Source organism: Thunnus thynnus, chromosome 9 (genome assembly GCF_963924715.1).
Source record: "Thunnus thynnus chromosome 9, fThuThy2.1, whole genome shotgun sequence".
NCBI lineage: Eukaryota > Metazoa > Chordata > Actinopteri > Scombriformes > Scombridae > Thunnus > Thunnus thynnus.
Window position 1 is genome coordinate 22,669,049 of NC_089525.1, and position 19,569 is coordinate 22,688,617.

Here is a 19,569-nt window from a genome sequence, read left to right on the forward strand (position 1 = left end):
CAGCCTGTTTCAGAAAGAGGCTGAACTTAGGGGCTGCATAAAGAGCCAGTATAAGATAAATAAGGACTTTTTGGAACTGTGAATAATCCGAAGCTGCTCTAGTAGAGTCCCAGAGTAAAAATATAGAGCTGGAAATAGGCATAATAGGTCCCCTTTAAAACTGCATTTCTACTAACACAGGTGGGAGAGAGACTCATTACACACTATAAGACAAAATAGTTTAAAAGGATAAAAAATGGAAACACCTTTTGCTATTTTTACATCTTTTCCACCAGTGGGGCAAATATTTTTGTCATGAGGCGGGCACCAGGTCATGCTGAATTTCCGCATCAAATGCCATGCCAGTGTCACTGACATACCATTTGATCCACCCAATGGCTGTTGAGATATTTCACACTGGACTGTGCTGGACCAACACCGCCATCTCTAGAACCATTTTTATTTGTTCAATATTCAAAATAAATACAGAAAAATATGTTTTTATTCGTAAAGATTAACAATGAAAACAGACACACAAGTTTGTTTGCAACACACTAGTAGCAAAAAACACTTGTACTGAGGTAGTATACTGTATGAAACTCATCAGGACTTCACTTACCATCATACCCAAGGGATCACATGGTTGGTACACAGGTTATTGAATTAGCATAGTTTGAGCGTACAATAACCTCTTAAGCTCATTGCGATAATATCAGTTCAGTTGAGTTTCCCTCTTATAATCATCAGTTGACACTAGTCTAATGAATGCTGTCTAGTTAAGTTTAGTGTGAAAGCAGAAAAAGTACATGAACCGCATGCAATGTTAGTCAGATTTAGTAAAAATGGAATGGAGGGGACATGCTGGATGAATGCAAATATATTAATGAAATGGTAAGACAAACATGATGATGACATACATGATGTCACTACTGTAAGTTGGTTGAAATAGTTCTGAATGGATCAAACATACTATAAGAAAAAAACCATAAGGAGAGATTTCCTGATAGCTGCAGTTACATGTTGACCTTGCATTCTTCAAGAAGGATTGCAATACTACATGAGCTTTTAAGTGTCAAAGTTAGGCTATTTGTTAACTAAGGTTATTAAAAAAGCCCCTGGCAGAAACATCTCATCGCAAGTTTACTGATAATTGCACACTAAATGATCTATGAGCTGCTTGCAAAAGTCTAGATGCTATGGGCTAAGTTTTGTTCATTATGAAAAATTTAGGCTAACAGAAGTCGGTGATGCTAAATAACAGCATCATGACAAATCATCTTTTATTTAGATGGTATTATGGAGAGTTACCACAACAACTGAGACAGGTTTGAACCTTTCCTTCTTGTTACTCTATTCCGTTACACTGTCTCATTCTCGCAACACTAGATGTAACCAATACAGGATACAGATATCTTCAGCTTTTTAATGTTTTGTTTGATTAAAATATTAATTCATTTATTTGCTTCTGGCATATTTGATCCATCCATTTATTTCAGTTAAAAGTCCCATGCAGCCATGACAACACATGAGATGAGGATGTAAAACAAAAATAATCACACCAAAATTAAACCAAGCACCTTACCATATCATCAGCCAATGTTTTTATGTGTATGTTCTGTTGGAGGGAGGGCACAGGGTGAAAAATAAGATCCAACAGAAAATGACAACACCCCAAAGTGAACCGTATGTATCCCACTTGCTTTGTGTTCACATGTACAGTGTTTCCTGGGTACTGTCTCATTCTCCTGTTATAATCACGAGTGAGGTTCCAGATATTAGAGGAAACAATGAATAGGGAGCTAAAATGTCTTAGAATCACAACCAGCATTAGCTTATTCTCAATTTTTTAAGGGGATATGAGCATATCTTGGATACTGTACATGTGTAGGATGTGACAATACTTAATGATACCAAATAATAGTGTTTTAATGTAAAACACTAGCGTGTGTGTAAAGGTAAACATCCCAAGCACACACGCTTAAGACATATATACCAAACACATACATAAAATGACACATTTTAAAGCACCTTTAATCCCACAACCACAATTGGAATGAGCACACCTGTCCGCAACACCCATTGTAAACATGCAGACATTTTAATGCTGTTTAGTTAAGACCATGTGTATAATGTTAGAGTTAGGCACAGTTTAACACCAACATTTTTTTTCAAATCCTTTTAGTGTGTTTTCTACAGAGCATCTCTTGAAGTGACAGTGGCCCAATCAAATCATTCTTGTTCACTTATTTTTATTAGAAACATGAGTCAAATAAATTTCCAACTTTTGCCAAAAAGAGTGCCAACCAATGTTTTCACAGAAAATCAACAATGCTTGCTCTCAAACCAAATATCATCATCCCCACAAAATGTTGCAAATAGCCCGCATAAAAAATGAAAAAAAAAAAAAATCTCTCCAATACAGATATTTTTCTCCATCTCAGACACACTAAGGCAGGCTACTGCCAAAGGCTTTTGGCTCGGCAAGGGACAGTCATTTGAAACACACCTCAAATGGGAAGCAGAAGCAACACTGCCATATGCTGTGGCGCTAGGCTGTGAAGTACTAATGAGTAGGGAGATGTGGGGTAGTGATGGCCATAAAGCCTGCCTCCAGCCGCGGATTTCTCCACTATTCTAATCAGGAAACTACTGATGCTGGGGCGAGCAAACAGATTGTCTCTAACCCACACCTCCCTCTGTGCATCTTCATCAGCTGTCGCTCTGGGCAACACTGAGCAGACACTCAAACTGCCATATCTATCACTAGTTTTGTCTGCAACAACTGATCAACAGTTGGTGGACAAAGCTATGAACCACAGAAAACAAAGCCTCAGTCTCTCTGTGAAGGCTTCATGTTTAGTCCAAGCTGTTATTTCAAGTCAAGATACCAAATATGTCATATTCATCTGGCGTTATGTATAGAGGGTCTTCCTGGAATGTCCATATATTTGTTCCATCATCATACATGACCTTTCATATACTGTCGCTGTACAACATCTCACAACATCTGTAAAGCTAAGAAGTTGACCTGGGCCACAACTTTTCCCATTTCTAGATCAGAGCGAATGTGTCATTAAGCCCAGCATTCACCATCAGCCTAAAACTGCGTGAAACAATAGCTAATTTTCAAATAGAGTACTTAAACATTTTCTAATCAATTTAACAACAATCAAACCACTGTTTGGTTAATTGCCTTGACTTGAGGGTCTTTCCTTGCCCATTATCTTGGCAACATCGCAACAACGCAATTTAACATCTAACAATTAAGCTCGCATGTCCTCTGGGCTTCACTTGCTTATTAAAGTAAACTTTTTTCATCATAATAAATGTTTATTACCAAACACATATTGCTCTAAATAACCTAATCAAATTAGCTCTGGGTCCCTCCTTAATCAAATATGATTATGACTCCATACAGATCCTTAAAAATGAAAACACAAAGCAATATCCCACAACTTGAGAGTCAATTTGGGGAAACAAAACTATACCACTATGCATATTTTACCCAATAACTTCTAAAATTAATATAACTACACTTAACGTTAATATTACATTAACTCTTCCCATTGCTCTTAGTTTTATTACAAAATGCCACCAGATGGCACATTAGGTACGTTGTCATTCAAGATGGACAAAGGATAATTTTTGTTTCATTGGCTACCACTGCACAGCTTTAAAATAGCAATGCCTGTTATTCCCAACCAATTTAACTAGACCATCTGTATGATGTCATTTTAACTCACTCACTGGAACTATCACTATAAAATCAGTAGCCACGATGCCTCTGTAAAACGAGTTTAGAAGGAAATTAGGTTTTACTTTAATTAGTTCTAATAATAACAAGGGATTACTGGGAGTCAGCCATTGTTGGCAGTGAGGACTGTAATGCAATGTGCTGCTGTTCTTGGCAACTTCATGAAACTACCTTGTGTCCCTGTTCAGTCAACTGCTCCGTTCAGCTACAGGCTAGGCAGTGTTAGCAGCATCCAAACCTGTTTTTCAGTGTGGCAAACAATTCCTGAAAAAAACTTCCCAATTCTGATAGAAGAGCTACAACAAAATTAGGAAAATTGTACAAATTTTCTCCTTACCCCAATACACTGATAAGTATACTTCAATGCTCAGCAGTCACGTAGGGTTTTCACAGTGGAAAATCTGTATTCTCGTTAAGGGTTCATTTATTTCATGAATTTCAAAGCTGTTTGTTACTTATTCAGAAGGAAACAACTATCAGTGCACTAAATACTCTCTACTTATCCCACGCATTTCTTCCCCCCTCTCTGTTTTATTCTACCAGTAGTCCAGTAAAGCATATCTCACTGTGGTAAACATGAACAATTCTGGACAACAGGAGCATAGCTGCAATAAAACATCTTACAGAGACTGCTCAGAACCATCAGGCAAAATACTATTATTAAATCATCAGAAGCATGACATGAGACTGTGTGTGTGTGTGTGTGTGTGTGTGTGAGAGAGAGAGAGAGAGTGTGTGAGAGAGAGAGAGAGGGGGAGAGAGAGAGTGAGAGAGAGAGAGGGAGAGGGAGAGAGAGAAACTTTTAGATGCAGAGGCAGTATACAACTTGCTCACTCCAAACAAACATGATTAGAGAAATTAATGCCCCTTCCTTTACTCAAAAGACAGTAAAGTATCCATTCAACTGTTCTTGAGTGACTTGCTAGTATAGCCAAACAAGCATGCAACATGTCAATATAACAATTTCAATGCTTAAAGATTCCCATCAGACATGTTTAAAATATATTTAAAATACTGCTTTGAATGATAATTTATGTCTTTTCCAAAATTTCCAACAGTGCCTTAAAGATTATTGACATGACATCTACTCTTTCTCCCTCATTGAAAAATCCTGAAACTATGAATATAAAAATATTTTTGATTCCAAAAGTTCCAACTATTGGACACAAGATGTCTCCTATGTCTATGCAGGAGGTTTCAGGTTTACACATTACACTTTTGTAAATTACATATTAAACCATGATTGGTTTCCAAACTAGTTGTGATGTCACAACAAAATCCTGTTCATGCATACAGGTCTTAAACTGAGATGTAAGATGAGCACAGAAAAACCTTCAGCAGATTAATGTGTAATTAATGCTCTGCCTTACTAAGTGTCACTAATCTTGACTTCTGTCCCACTACGACACAGCATTGATGCACAATGCACAACGACCCTTACATCAGCATTATACAGTACAATGGTCTGGATGATTGTAATTCTGACAATAACAGGTTGCAATGTGGACTTTTGATTAATTTCTAATGCATTACTAACTCCAGTATCTCATATTATTTATGTGTAATAAAGAAAACTAGCCTATTGTGACAACAAAAATGAAGGAGTGCAGTTTGGAGATAAAGCACACAGGAGACAGTTTTTGGCCAAACAGTTGCATGGAAAGTAAGGTTTTCCAATTCCACTTGTAAACTTGCTTGTAAAATGAAAGCACCCTTAAGAACAGTAATTCTACAAAACATAAAAAAATCCAGTCAAGAAAAGAGACAGAATTGCTCATGAAGCTGTCATTCACAAAAATCATGATGTGATCAAATTTGAGGGGAATAAATTAAAAAGTGAATCTGAAGCACAGCAATGATAGTGCATTTGCACAATTTGTAGGAGTAACTGCTGATAAATATCTGTACCTATTACAAAATCACAAATCAGAAACACATTTAAGATGGAAAAAGAAGAAAATAATAGTCTTGTTGTGAATGTCAATATAAAGGGCCTGTAAGTTTGGGCTGTTGCTCCTCAACATTTCAACAGGGTGCACCAGAGCTCCAACTAGAAAAAAGGTGCAGAGCCCTAACTAATGCACATAACAGATTATAGATATAGGCTTTAATTATTAAACGTTTATCTAAAGATACTGAATCTATTGAGTAATCAAAGACCTATTTATACACTGAAGAGCAACTAACCTCCACCAAACTCCTACTGTGTGAGACAAACTTGTGGCTGAAAGGCCTGGCCATTAGACTATGGTACCACTGTCTTCTAGTTACATTAGAGACTAATGTTTGCAAGTCATAGCCGCAAACATCGAAATTACATAATTTGTCTTTGTGTAATCAGATAGGATGTACAGCATTGCCGATATCAGGCTCAATTTTGGGGGAGTGGCATCAGACAGCACCTAATACCACCCGAATAACTGAATTAGACAAAGTCTAAACAAAACAATTTGTCTAAATTAATCTTGTTACAAAGTCTTCTCAATGCCTGTCTGTAAACAGAGGTAGTGCACGACACAGTCTACACTGCTATACAAGATTTATGAAAGCATGACGGTAAGATTTATCCTTCTTGATAAAATATATCAATCTTAATGTTTGCACTGTGTGTATCCCCTTATCAAGCAGAGAAAAGAAGGGGCAAAAGAGGCCAAAAGACACACTTAGATTCTATTTACACCTAGGATTGGGTACTGAACTCTGTCTTTTTAAGGGTACAAACCGAATTACACTGCTACTACCGAGTACCTATTCGCGTTAAATCAATCATGCCTTAATAGCAGGTTGTGTCGTAAATTCAAATAAATATTGATAAGATTCCTTATGAGCATTTCGAGAAATCCCTTCTAGTTTACTGACAAACGTGTAGCTGAAACTTCTCTGATGTGTTCCTGTTTGTACTTTCAGATATCAGCCTTATTTTACTGTTTCCTGATGGCTTTCAGCCATATCGAAGCCGTGTTAAGTTACTGCTGATAAAAACATTTCCTGCTGCTGCTGCTGCTTCATATTAAAAGCTTTCCACTGACAAACTAACTGAAGGCTTTTATTATGAAGAAGTTATAGAAAATGAAAAAGTTTTTATTGCTGAGTTAACAAAGCTTTGTTAGCGGTGCTATTCAAGAAAAACAAGTTGACGCAACAAGATCTGAAGATATTTGGAGCTATGTGTTCAGATCAGTTAGTAAAACTGTAGAGAGGAACAGTACAAGCAGAAACAGCCACAGTGAGATGTTTGATGAAGAGCTGCAGATGACAGGCTCTTAATGCATTTTCAGCTAACAGCACATCTCCAACAGAGAATGTACTAGACAATGTACTGTACCTTCTTTATTATTCATTTATTATTTTGTTTATTTTACCTTACACAACAAAATGTTTTTAATAAATAACAATGTTGAAATGAGAAGTTTGGAGAGTTAAGAACCAAAAAAAGGTACTGTTGGATACCGGTACTGAATTCCAGGTACCGATACCAGTATCGGTTCAAATGTGAATGGTACCCAACCTTATTTTCACCTGCATTTCCTGTGACTTACAACCAGACTTTTATTCATTTATTTACTATCAAAACTGACTTCAGAAGCCAGATAGAAATGCCCTCAACCAATACTTTCCTTCACAATATGCAAATAGTTTTTCTTGAACATTAAATGACAGTAAACATCTGGTTTCCTTTGCACCATAGCCCTCAGTCTCATCTATATTCAAACTTTGTTAGATGTCTCATCTGCCTAGCTGTGGGGCCTGTTCCAAAACTGTGCTTTTAAGAATTGTCTGCATAACTTTGTTGAGTAAAATCCAGAACAGGTCCTTTTACAGCAGCCTATGTTTCAGATTTGAGAGGGTTGTGAGTTATACGCAAAAAGTCATAAAGACAAAAGAACTGCATGCTAAGGATCTACACAACAGAACATGGTTAATCAATGATTTACTATGCATAATTTGTAATTCATGTAAACTAAAGCTAACATATCAAAACAACATTTTTTTGCACCAATCTTGGATTGATTCATTGTCTTGTTATACTAATAAAATCATACATTAACCTTTCACACGATATTTTCATGATACGTAAACTGTAAATCCAGTAAAAAATTAAACCTGCAATTTGCTCTTTGAACTCATTCATCAGGCAAAAAGCGAAACATTCTCTGGTTTCTCATGGATTTGTTGCTTTTAATCATTTTAATTGAATATATTTAGGTTTTCAATTTTTATAAACTCAACAAGTGATTAATTAATCCAAACAGTTGACAGATTTAAAGATAATTAAAATATTAACTAGTTGCAGTCCTAAGATGGTCTAAAACATTACAGATTCTGAGACTAAACAATTGCCACAAATTAAATATGTATCAGTGGCTGAAATTAGAATTGATAATGTCACATCTGTATTAATTCTGTCATTTAAAAAACTAAGGTGAGTCAGATATGAGTTGGGCCACTTTTACCTGCAGTGAAACTAGAGATATCCACATCCGAACACATCTGTGAGTAAGTCAACACAAATGGGAGTGAAACAGAGAAAGTAAAATATAAAGTGAAGTGATTCTGAAAACTGCAGCACACAGGGTGTACGGTGCTGTGACTGCAGGCAGTGCCACAAGCACTGGCAAACAAATGTGGCAAACTAACCCGTGAACACACATAAAAACAGAACACGCAACCTCTTACCCCAGCACAAAAAAATCTATGATTCACATACACGATAATGGCAAACTTGTCTTCTTGGCAAACTGGATTAGGAACAATTTAGTCAAGCAGAATGACATCTTGTTCTCCTAAACAAATAAATTAAGTATTGACAGATGCACTGTTCACTCCTCAGTCTTCGCCCACAATCTTGACTTTGAGATACTTTCATTTGTTTCATTCCAATAAGTTCCAAAAACATCTCAGTACAAGTAATTAATTTGAAAAGAGAAAAAAACAATAAAGAATGCACTGGACATCAACAAGAGCTGAAGTGCCTTTAAAAGGGCACGAGTCTGTGGTAGGCTTATTATTTCAGGCAAAGCACTGGTACTGTTTACAGTTTCCTAAAACAGCAACCATTGAAAGGGGAAGCACACAAATGCCAGTACAAGATTTGAATGGTGTTACACTGGATAGCCTGACCATGTGACTGCAGACTAGCACAGCACTGCCCTCAGGTTATCTCTGTATCTGTTGAAAGCAAAGTTGTAGTACTGTACCCTTGAGGGCTCACATGATATGGAGCCATTATACAAGCTGAGGTTTTGAAGAAAGGAAGAATGTGTCACAGTCCAAGGATCTTCTTAAATTGTTCATGATATCACATAGATTATAATTTGAATTTTACAGACTTTTGTAGCGAAATAAATCTGTCCCACATCCAAACAAGACTGCATTAGAACAACAGGAACTTTATGATGTTACAAAATATTTCTCTGTCTTATTTTAGCTAACATTTTAAATCCAGCTTTAATTGTGCAACGATCACATATACTTGACCATCATCTTCCCTTATTGCTGATGTGCAAAAACATGTGAACTCGTGACTTTGTTGTTATCTGTAAGCTATATGGTGGCTAATGACATATAACTGGAGTGCTGGGTACTTACATGATTAAAAAAATAATCCTAGTGCCTGTAAAAATGTGGTTGTATCCATCACTGTGGTTATACTACTACTACTATTATACTTACCTCATACTTCTGTGGTACTCTACATTACCGCTGCTATATTTTGAGTCTTTTAAGACTCCTACAAAATATAATGACCCAGGATATCACTGTGTCAAGCCATTTTCACTAACACAGATCAGGCACTGCCTCACGTTTACTGTCAGCCAGTTAGTCACGGTTCTGCATTGACCTCTTTTCACAGCTACAAAATTAGCTACCTTTAATCACTTCCTGTACTCTTGTATACTCTTTCCTGTGACACACTATATTAGATTGTGGATCACAGTAAATGTTGCATTCTGTCTCATATTTGCACCTAGTTGTGAAGACAGCTGTCAAGCAAACCCTCTAAAATTGGATTTCTAACTTACACTGAAGAAGAGCAAATTTAAGCAGATTAGTGACAATGACAAACACCTCCTCTCTGCAAGAAGGAAGGGTCCTCCATTGCAAAATAATTCTAGTAAAAGAGCGAGGAAAACCCCACAGCGTGGCCTACATCAGACTCTGCAGTAGCTCAGTCAAAACAAAGCCTAACCCTTATGAGTCACAAAAATACTGTATGTTACTATGACCCACTTCAAAATATCTTCACGTATTGTTACACTGAGAAGGCTGGAATGGATTGATGCTCATATGTTTTATATAGGCATTTTTAAAAATGTGACTGAGCCACCAAATCAATTTCCCATTCTCAAGTCTTTAATTTAATCCACCGACGTACATGAATAAGTCTCATCTCAGAGGGTGACATTACAGCAGTGAGTCTGTCGGTTTCTTCAACTGTGTGACTAAAGCATTCTTCACCACTTCCTCTCCCCGACTTCCTGAATGCCATTAAAACATTCACATGTGGTCTGTTTCCTGCCATTTGTCGCATGTCTCCTAACACAATTGTGGTTATTTTCAATCAAAGATACTATAAAAGAAAAATCTAAAAAATCTAAACAATTTAGTTTAGATTTAACTAACAAGAGGTACATAATACAGGACAGCTTCAAGTGTTAACAAGCTGACAACTTGCTAATTGCATGTTAACATGACCTAGAATGATCCCTGAGGCTTCCCTAAAGCTCATGTATCAAAGTGTCAGAAGCTTCAAATGCCACAGCTTCCAATGGCAGCAGCACAGTAAACCACTACACGGGATTCACAATATGAATTGGTCAAAAATGTCAAAAGTATGAAGGTTAACTACACCCTAACCTATATTTGATTCAGGCACCAAAATTTCCTGCTTTAAGATTTGGGCTGTAGCCTAATATGTAGCAAGGCATGAAAAAAAAAAAACATAAATATGCCATGTATCACAAAATCTCTTTAGATGTGTGAAATCACAAATTGTCTAGATGATGTATTGTTGATCACAATAGAAATTATAAAGTTAAAACTGGAAATATCATATCCATCTGTCATTCTCAAATATTTCAAAGAAAAAACGTTAATGTAGACAATGAAAGTTTTATATGATGACTCAAAATATTAAAAAAATGATTACCAGTGAACGATTAATACTTTCGATTACTCAGCCATACTGTGGAACTAGTGTATGTCTATACAATTTCTCAGCAGTCTTACAGAATGAATTGCAGCAAAGAATGAGATGCACTAATGTGAATCACATACCATTATTCCTGTAATGTCTCCCTTGTCCAAGTTCTCATAATAAAGACATCCCTGCTTAAGTAGTGCTGAACTGTCCATTCATTACTGAAGCCTCAATTACTTTAATGACTAACTAAATGATGAGCATGATTGCAATCATTAAGACCCAATTTAATTAATCAGGGTTAATTACAAATTGCAAACAGCCTCAAATAAAACCTGACAGAAAATGATGGACACATGCCAATGTACAGACTACACCAGCTTTTCCTTTTGCTTAATTTGCAGGCAATTCCTATACTGATATCACAGTCTTTCTTTAACTGTGGATGAAGTTGTTTGTCCATTAAAAATATCTGTTGATGGCTCTCTGTGGCACAATTTAAGGAACAGTACAAAAACATGACTATATGTTAATATTTTAGAGAAATATCGATATTTGAAAGCATTTTTGGATAGCAAACATGGAACTGAGGTCAAAATGTTTAATTTCTTTCTGCACAAGGTGCACTCATCTTTTGAGATGCCAAGGCCATCATGGAGCTTTTATGGATGCTAGCTTCAGGTTAGCTTAGAGCATTATAAGTAGCTGTTGGCCCAACAACAGAACAACACACATACTGTATTTGTCAGCAAAACAGTTTACTGTGCCAGATTGTTCAACATTTTAGCATTGCTGAAATGTCATCAGTTACTAGCCTTTCAAATTTCTTTGTATGAGTTAGCATGTATGTGTGTTTAGATTAATGCTCAGTCATTGTATTAGCACTTTTTGTTGGCAATAATGCTCCATAACATCTTATGCATTCAGGCATGCTGGTATCCTTTAGGTTTGTCGTACTCATTTGCCTTGAAGCCAGAGTATTTCCACACAGGTTTACAATTATTATGCATTATGTTGCATTCATGTCATGTCAGAGTTTTTTTAATTACAAGTTTCCAACTTGTAAATAGAGTTCATGTCAACATCCAAGTAGTAATTCCAACTTGAAGGTACTCTCTTCTGAAAGCTCTCATATACCCAACTTGGCACTTAATTTGGAAGTGTCTGAAAACCAAACAAATGTGGATGTGGGTGGATGAGGCGGGAGCAAAACTCGGGAGAGACTCAGCAGCCACAACATTTCTCTGTTCTCTGTTTATCTGTTTAGTGTCGCCAGGTTAGGCTAATCCATTGTTGCTAACATTGGAGCTAGCCCCCTTCACTTCACAACAGATGTGAGAAGCTGCAGCATTTATTAACTCACACACTGTAGCCTATACTGTACATTTACTGTCAAATTGACAACTTACTGTTATCCTTTTCCTCTGCTCACTTGCTACACACACACATTACACACTGCCCTATTCCTTAAAAGGAGCAACGATACCAAGAGTTTCCCAGGCAACGACACAGAGGTTGACTCTCATTTTGGAACAGTGCTGCACAGAGGCTCCAAAACACTATTGCTTTCCAAATTAATGTATATTTGGCGTTATTTTTGGCATTAAAAAATATTTTTTTTATTCAGTATACTAAACAATTTTGGGGCTAGTTCATGGTTACCTCTTCTTTTCAATATGATGTTACCCTATTTCTCACAATACTATCTCCAGTTTGTATTCGATGTAGCTGTCTTCTAATAGTGGCATCATCCCACTACTATTCTCATTCTTCTTTCCAGGATGTGCTCTTTCCTTCAGTCTTTGAGGATTTAATATTGACATTTACACTGTCCGGCTTGTTTAGCCAGTATGTCCACTCTCATTACCCAGAATAACCACATGAGCCAGGATCCACAGGAATGTGACCTCTGCGTCTTGCCTGGCTACTCTTAAATTGGTTCAGATTTCAGGTGATTACTGGATCCACCTGACTTAACACAAGCCAGAGCAGATACTAAGCTGCTACTTAGTCACACTTTATTTGATCTATATGCTACACACCTTTCAATGGTTTGTAAAAATAAATTATTTTCCACAAATCCCCGTTATCTGCATAAGATAATCTTCCCATGTTCACAAATATATAATTCATCATAATAAAAAGAAATAGGGGACTTATCACACTCCTCTGTGGTTTCCCATTTTTCACAACATACTGTACTTACTGAACATTTCTAATCCTATTTTTACCTAAGTCTACAATCTGCAAATAATGAAACGTACTATTAAAGTGAAGTGAGTTAAGTGTGTGAGAAGCGGTACTGTTTCGATTCTTTTTTCTGACAATACTTGGTCATCAGCTCAAAGGTCTTTGATGTCTCATATCTCAAACAAGTTGTTCACACAGACATAAACCACTAAGGTGCTGACCAACTACTCCACCTATGTTTTTGCAGTAAACAGTATACCTGCAATATGAGTGAAAAAAATTTAGGCTGAAAACTGTAGACACTCGCTGGAGTTATGTTGTAAATCACTCACCAATCTTGCTCTCACTCATTACACTGGCAAATGACCTTTGAGATACTAATCACCCTTAATGGTTTTACTATAGATAAAAGAAAGTAAAAGCAATCCTAGCCAGTAATAAGCATACAGGAATCAGTCTGACTGATCATATCACAAGACATAATTGCCTACCTAACACACTGCAGAATTGCTCTTAATGTTTTGTAGTTACAGACTACACGTTTAATCATCATACAACATTTATTGAACATAGCATTATAAATTATTGAATAGCAATCAAAATTTTATAAACTTTGCTGCGGTGTAACCACTTAAGCCTTTGGTAAAATTTGGTACTTTGTGCATCAGCATGAATATCTCTTCTAAGAGACATTCACTTGAAAATAATTGATGTATCACAGATCTCTGCTCAGTGAGTCATTCAGTCTTCTGTTTAACTGCTACTTTACTGCAAATGACTCTCTAAAACCACAACAAAGCCACTGAACAACAGAATTCCCCCTCACACCATACAGGTCTGTAGGTCAATAGGTTTGTGATCAGCAAATTAACAAGGCTGCATGCATAAGATGCTACATCTTTCATGCAGATAGATATTTTATAGTAAATTTAAAGTGTGTAATAATTCACAAAATGGATGTCTTGATTGCTGAGACACATCACCCAGAACACTTTATGCAATCTCCTTAATCACATTTCATAGTAAATGCATTAATACTAAAATCATGGTAGTTGTTCCACTTGAAACCAGCTTTCTTGTGCAAGAAAATTACTTTCAAATATGTTTTAGGAAGTAAATTTTATTTCTTATCATGGCTTATATATAATAGAAATATAAGCTCAACCAAGTCTGCAACACTAACACTTTATAAAAGTGATTAAATAAAATACCACATACATAGAGGCTAGCAATAAATGTCTGATTTCTACAATTAAACTGTATGTTGAAAATAAGCTACTCCCTACACAATCTGTAACATGTATAGTTATCATATGCACTGGATGACTTTTCCTTCATGCTGCTCTGTGTGAGGTCATTTGTTACTCTGGTATGCAGAGAAGTAATATTTCTCCTTTTCTGTCAAACCGGCTCCCTTGAATTCCTTTAAAAAGACCTCACTCCATCTGCCTGTTGTATTGGATGTCATGTTTTTACAACTTCAAGGCGGGGCATTATCGCAAAGAATTGCTGCAGAAAAGTTTTGAAGTACCTTTATCTCTGAACACTGTGGTGTTATTCTAATGTCCTTGGCTGTGTTGAGTATCTACGTACACCCTGGGCCCAAAGCCCAAATGGTGTTGCTGTGATGTAATCCTGCCCAGTGACTTGTAAAACAAACATACAGCTTTCAGTGTTTCTCCTCTAAAGGCTGATTTGACTTTGCCGAGACCAAACGGTGCCAGTGTCCGCCACTTTACTTATTATCCACACAAATGGCATTGTACCTTGTAACAGCTCTGCATGATATGATAGATAATAGATATTAACCCCTTCTTATGTCTGGACCACATGCACACAAACTATGCTGCACACCGAGAATGTAATCCTGTAGTGCCATATATGGTGAAAACTTCACATAGTTAAGTATGAGTAAATCTTCATGTGTCCGACTGTCAGACAAAACATTTTTGTAAGTATGACATGACAATCATCTGATAAACCCCTGCGTTTTTTGTTTCCGTTTGCCGTTTTAAACCGATTCAATTGCAGATTCACTGATTAAATATTCACATTCCTTCATGACTGTACATGTCAAGTTGTTTACATGTCTGCAAACAAACTTGGTGCGACAGCAATCACTGGAGCAGCTAAAAAGTGGGGATAAACAAAAGAGGACAGATCACGGCTCCACCCAGAGATGAATAATCATTAATTACTTCCTCTGTCCGACTCAGAGCTGTGCCGATATTTCTGCAACAGCCAGAAAACAGACTTCCTTTGCCTATGACTGCGCTTCTTGGAAAGATTGAGCAACAGGGAACATGCCTGGCCCTGAGACCACTTTAAGGAACAAAAAGTAATGATTTTACAGAGACTTCTCACTCCTGATCAGCTGAGTGATGTCATCCAGACTCTCTTGCAAACCATCTCAAAGTTGGGAGGCAGGATATTCAAGAGTTGCAGGCTGTTGTTAGGATTTCTCAAGACAACACCCTTCGGTAGCTCTGGGAATGCATGTCATTTCAGTCTCCTTTGGGGTTTCCTGTCCGTTTATTGGCAGTTATTATGGTCACACTTTCCCTTTTTTTAACTTTTCTGGAACATAACCAGGGATTACATGTTTAGGGCTGTTTCCTCAATCTGTAACATAGCATTAGCACTGTTGGCTGCTTCATGTCTCAGTTAAAGAACAAATTCATACATACGCAACACAACACTAATTTGAATTAGTTATGTCGGCAAAGAGTCAAATTTGGTTCAATAACCCTCTACAAAGATAAAAACACAAGCCAACCTGAATTGTGTCTTTTTCATTTCCTTTTTTGGGAGCAGTGGATGCAACTAAACTCTGGGCCAATCAGCAAACAATCATAGTTCAGTGAAAGGCATAATATATAGCATCACTACTACTAGTTGATTTTTGGCTATTGAGAGGCAACGTCATCCAGAAAGTTCAACAGCTGCCAAGCTTTCCATGCTGACAAACGTGGAAAATCAGGAAACTATGATCAACAAGAGCCAAGGTTTTTTGTCTTTGGTCACGGAAAATTACTTTCAACCACCGGTGTCTAGTCAGCTGCTGACAGTGTGTACGCAGTAACATGCACTTAACATACTCAGTAATATGGTTTAGATTTACAGTTTCATTTCACTCATGACAGTCAATACAAGAGTGTGGCTTTAGTTTACCAAACATGGCCCTTAATTGTAGGCTTCAGATATTCTTGGTTGTGACAGACACTGTTAACACAATTACTGCAAAAGCTGAAGTTTGTGCAAATAAGTCAAAGTGCAACATGTGATGTCAATTATAAGCAATTGATCTAGACTTCATACCAAATCCCAGACAACACCACCACAACTCCACACCCTCAACTCTTGTGATCTCATTTCCAGGCAATGAATGGCATGCAGGTATGCATGAGCTCTAATGATGCATAGTCAGGGTTGCCCACTTTCTAAATAAGCACACTTCTCACTCTACAAAACTGTTCCACTAGGCCAAGCCAATAGAGAGGCTATAAACGGAATGAAGCTGAATGTAGTTTTCAGTTATTATCTATAAGACACTGTCCTCGTGTCAAAGCTGTTTATTGTGCTGATAATACTGTTCAGGCTGACTAAGAGTGAGTTTTATCAATCACATACACATGTACATAGATCATAAAAACATTGCAAAACACATGGATATCACCCTCATCCAGTAACTGGACTTTTTCTTTGTGTGTGTTTTTAAAGAGATATTGATGGCCAACTGTCACAACAAGAATGCTCTTTAAAGAACTTTCAGGAGAAGTATTGACGGGGATAATCACATGACACACTAAGTGCTTTGAAAGTAAAGCACTCAGTGAAACACTATCTGTTTTGCTCAACTCTAACAACTATTAGCTCCCCTGTATTGGGCTACCTTAAATAGTAATAATAACACATCAATAACTATTTCAACCTCATCCTGCACTAAACAGAGGTGTGCTGTGTTGACAACATGTTCTTTTCTAATTGTATTGGAGTTTTGTTTCTACTTGGTTTGGTTTGATTTGATTTTACTACGAGGATTACACTTATGTAGACTACAGTGCAACTTTCTCAGGCTTACTAAAGTTGAGAGTGATATTAACCCTTGAATGTGGGAAACTTACTTCCATGCAGTGAACCCATCCGAATACCTACCAGCTTTTTGTTTTTGCCCTCATCCTCACTGGACTTCTTTTTAGAGGATTTATTCGGGTCCTCCCCACCGCTGGCTTGATCCATGTTGGCTTTAAGTTAGTTCCCCTCTTAAAAGACTTGATGTGACCTCCTCAAAAGTTGGCAAACTCCACCAGTAGGCTTGTAGCAACACTTGTACAGCAAACCATCCAGGTTAGGTCTTTTCAAAATCCATTCCGTTAAAAGGTAAAGAATAAATTCATGTTGACCGCTTCAAAATATTTCCCGAACGGTATCCAACAGTCGAGGAGGCTGCTTTTTAGGTGTGGTAGTATCCGTCCTGATGTGTTCCTTAGCAGCAAGTCACTTCTCACAGCGAGTAAAGGCTATCTGAAAATAATAGAACAATGAGTAACCAACATTTAATAGGTCTATCACAATGTTGTAGGGCGTTAAGTTGCACAAATGTTTGCTTTAACACGTGTTTTCCTTTTGCTAGTATGTAGGAGAGCAGACAGTGAAGACAGTAGCCTATATTGAGAACGATGAAACAGATGTAAACAAATACCGTATGTCAGACGTAACTATAAGCTGCTCGACAATAACCAAAAAAGATGTGTTTTTACACTTAAAGATAGAGAGCTCTGTGTTTGGAAACAGGCTAAATTGTGAGAAAGCAAACTTACAACCGTGTAACTTAGCTATAATGTAGTAGTAACCGACAAAATACATTTAACGGCAGCCAGGATGCTCTGACAGCTTTCGGCGGGTACTGACAAGGCCGTTATTTACCAGACATTACAGTCATTAATCAGAATTAATAAACAGTTGTTACAATAGTAACGTTAGAAAATCACCGTTGTTCTCTGCTTGGAATACTTTGCTATGCTGTAACGTTACAGTTAGCCAGGCTAGCATAAATGGACGACCGTTACCTCTCGGGACGTTATTTGTTTTAACGGACACAATACTACACAAGTATACACAGTACTATGCAATAAATTACAGTGTGACAAATAAATAACGTGTCAAAGAAAACTCACAAAATCCCATCCAGAGCTTACCTTTGCAACCAAACCTGAATACCAGGGCCGACCGTGATTCCGCCCACCCGGGTTCTGATTGGTTGGTGGGATACGTAAAGAGTGGGGATTCCGGCAGTTATTGGTCCGATTGGCTGACAGTCACAAGGTCGCGTGGCGTCGGAGGGAAGAGGAGTGCTGTGACGAGGAGGTCAGTCTGATTTCACAGCAAGCGGATGGGATTCATCCAGTTGTAAGAATAGATGTAGCTCATGAGTGAATTATAAAAGGCTGACCGCGGTTAGGAAGCAGGGCGGGAATCCGCGGCAACGCAACACATCCTGTGTGTGCGTGTGTGTTTTTATCACACACAGACATACACTCTTTGAATGTGTGTCTGTATGAGTGATGATTAGCGAACTGAATGAACAGCTTTTGTTATTGTTATGTAAGTTAACTTATAGTTATCCAGTTATATAATAGAGTGCATCATGTGTGTGTGTATGTTTGCATATAGGACAAATGTAGGTCTATATTTTTCTGGTTTTTGGTAATGCTTTATTTTACAGGCCTTTCAATTTTATAGCCTACAAATTTTCTGAGTAATTTGGAGGTATTTAAAGGACAGGTTTATGATTTTTCAAGTCTGTCTTAAAACAATAGTACGGTGGCAATATGAGCGCAGAAATAGGTTTTTCTGGCCTGTATCATTCCTCCTGTTCATACTGGCCATTGGAAGATCCCTTCATAATGCGCTTTTAATGTAAATGATGGGGACCAAAATCCACAAGCCTCCTTCTGTGCAAAAATGTATTTAAAAGTTTATGCTAATATGAAGCTTCAGCCATCCAAATTAGTCAAATAAGTCAATATATTTCAACATTACAGTCTTTTTAGTGCAACAATTTTGTTGCACTTATAGTGACAAGCATAGCTGTCGTCAACTCAAGTAAAACATTATCTGTCACTTGAACCCCCCCACCCCACCCCCACCGAAAAAAACCTCCCATATTTTGAAACCTAAATGTTGGCAGGTATGGAGAAAATGTTTCCAGTGATTGGACCAAAGGCCTAATTGTCAAGATCCCCAAGAAAGGAAACCTCCAGAAATGTGATATCTGACTTGGGATCATGCTTCTTTCCATCCTCAGCAAAGTCTTCTGTAGAGTTATCCTGAACAGAATTAACAGTGCCATTGACAACAAACTCTGTGAGGAACAGGCTCTTTTCTGGACAGGCAGATGTTGCATGGATCAAATATTTGCTCCTCAAAACATCATAAGAGCAATGCAGTGAGTGGAATGTCCCCTTGTTTGTTAATTTCATTGACTTCAGAAAGGCATTTGATA

The 19,569-nt window shown here is 37.4% G+C and overlaps 1 protein-coding gene across 7 annotated transcripts in view; it reads right to left on the reverse strand.

Moving 5' to 3' along the window:
• The window catches only part of diaph2 (diaphanous-related formin 2), a 381,473-nt gene extending 362,977 nt beyond the window's left edge, over positions 1-18,496 (reverse strand). For 2 of the 7 annotated variants that reach the window (XM_067599729.1, XM_067599728.1), the window contains exons 1-3: positions 18,263-18,496; positions 17,220-17,588; positions 1,562-1,594 (exon numbers count right to left, since the gene is read on the reverse strand). In XM_067599729.1, the coding sequence (XP_067455830.1) occupies positions 1,562-1,594; positions 17,220-17,303 (117 nt within the window). In that variant the 5' untranslated portion in view covers positions 17,304-17,588; positions 18,263-18,496. Of the gene's footprint in view, positions 1-1,561; positions 1,595-17,219; positions 17,589-18,055; positions 18,225-18,262 lie in introns of those variants that run through there. The other 5 variants (XM_067599726.1, XM_067599732.1, XM_067599731.1 and 2 more) reach the window with 5 other exon arrangements.
• Between the last annotated feature and the right edge of the window lie 1,073 nt (positions 18,497-19,569).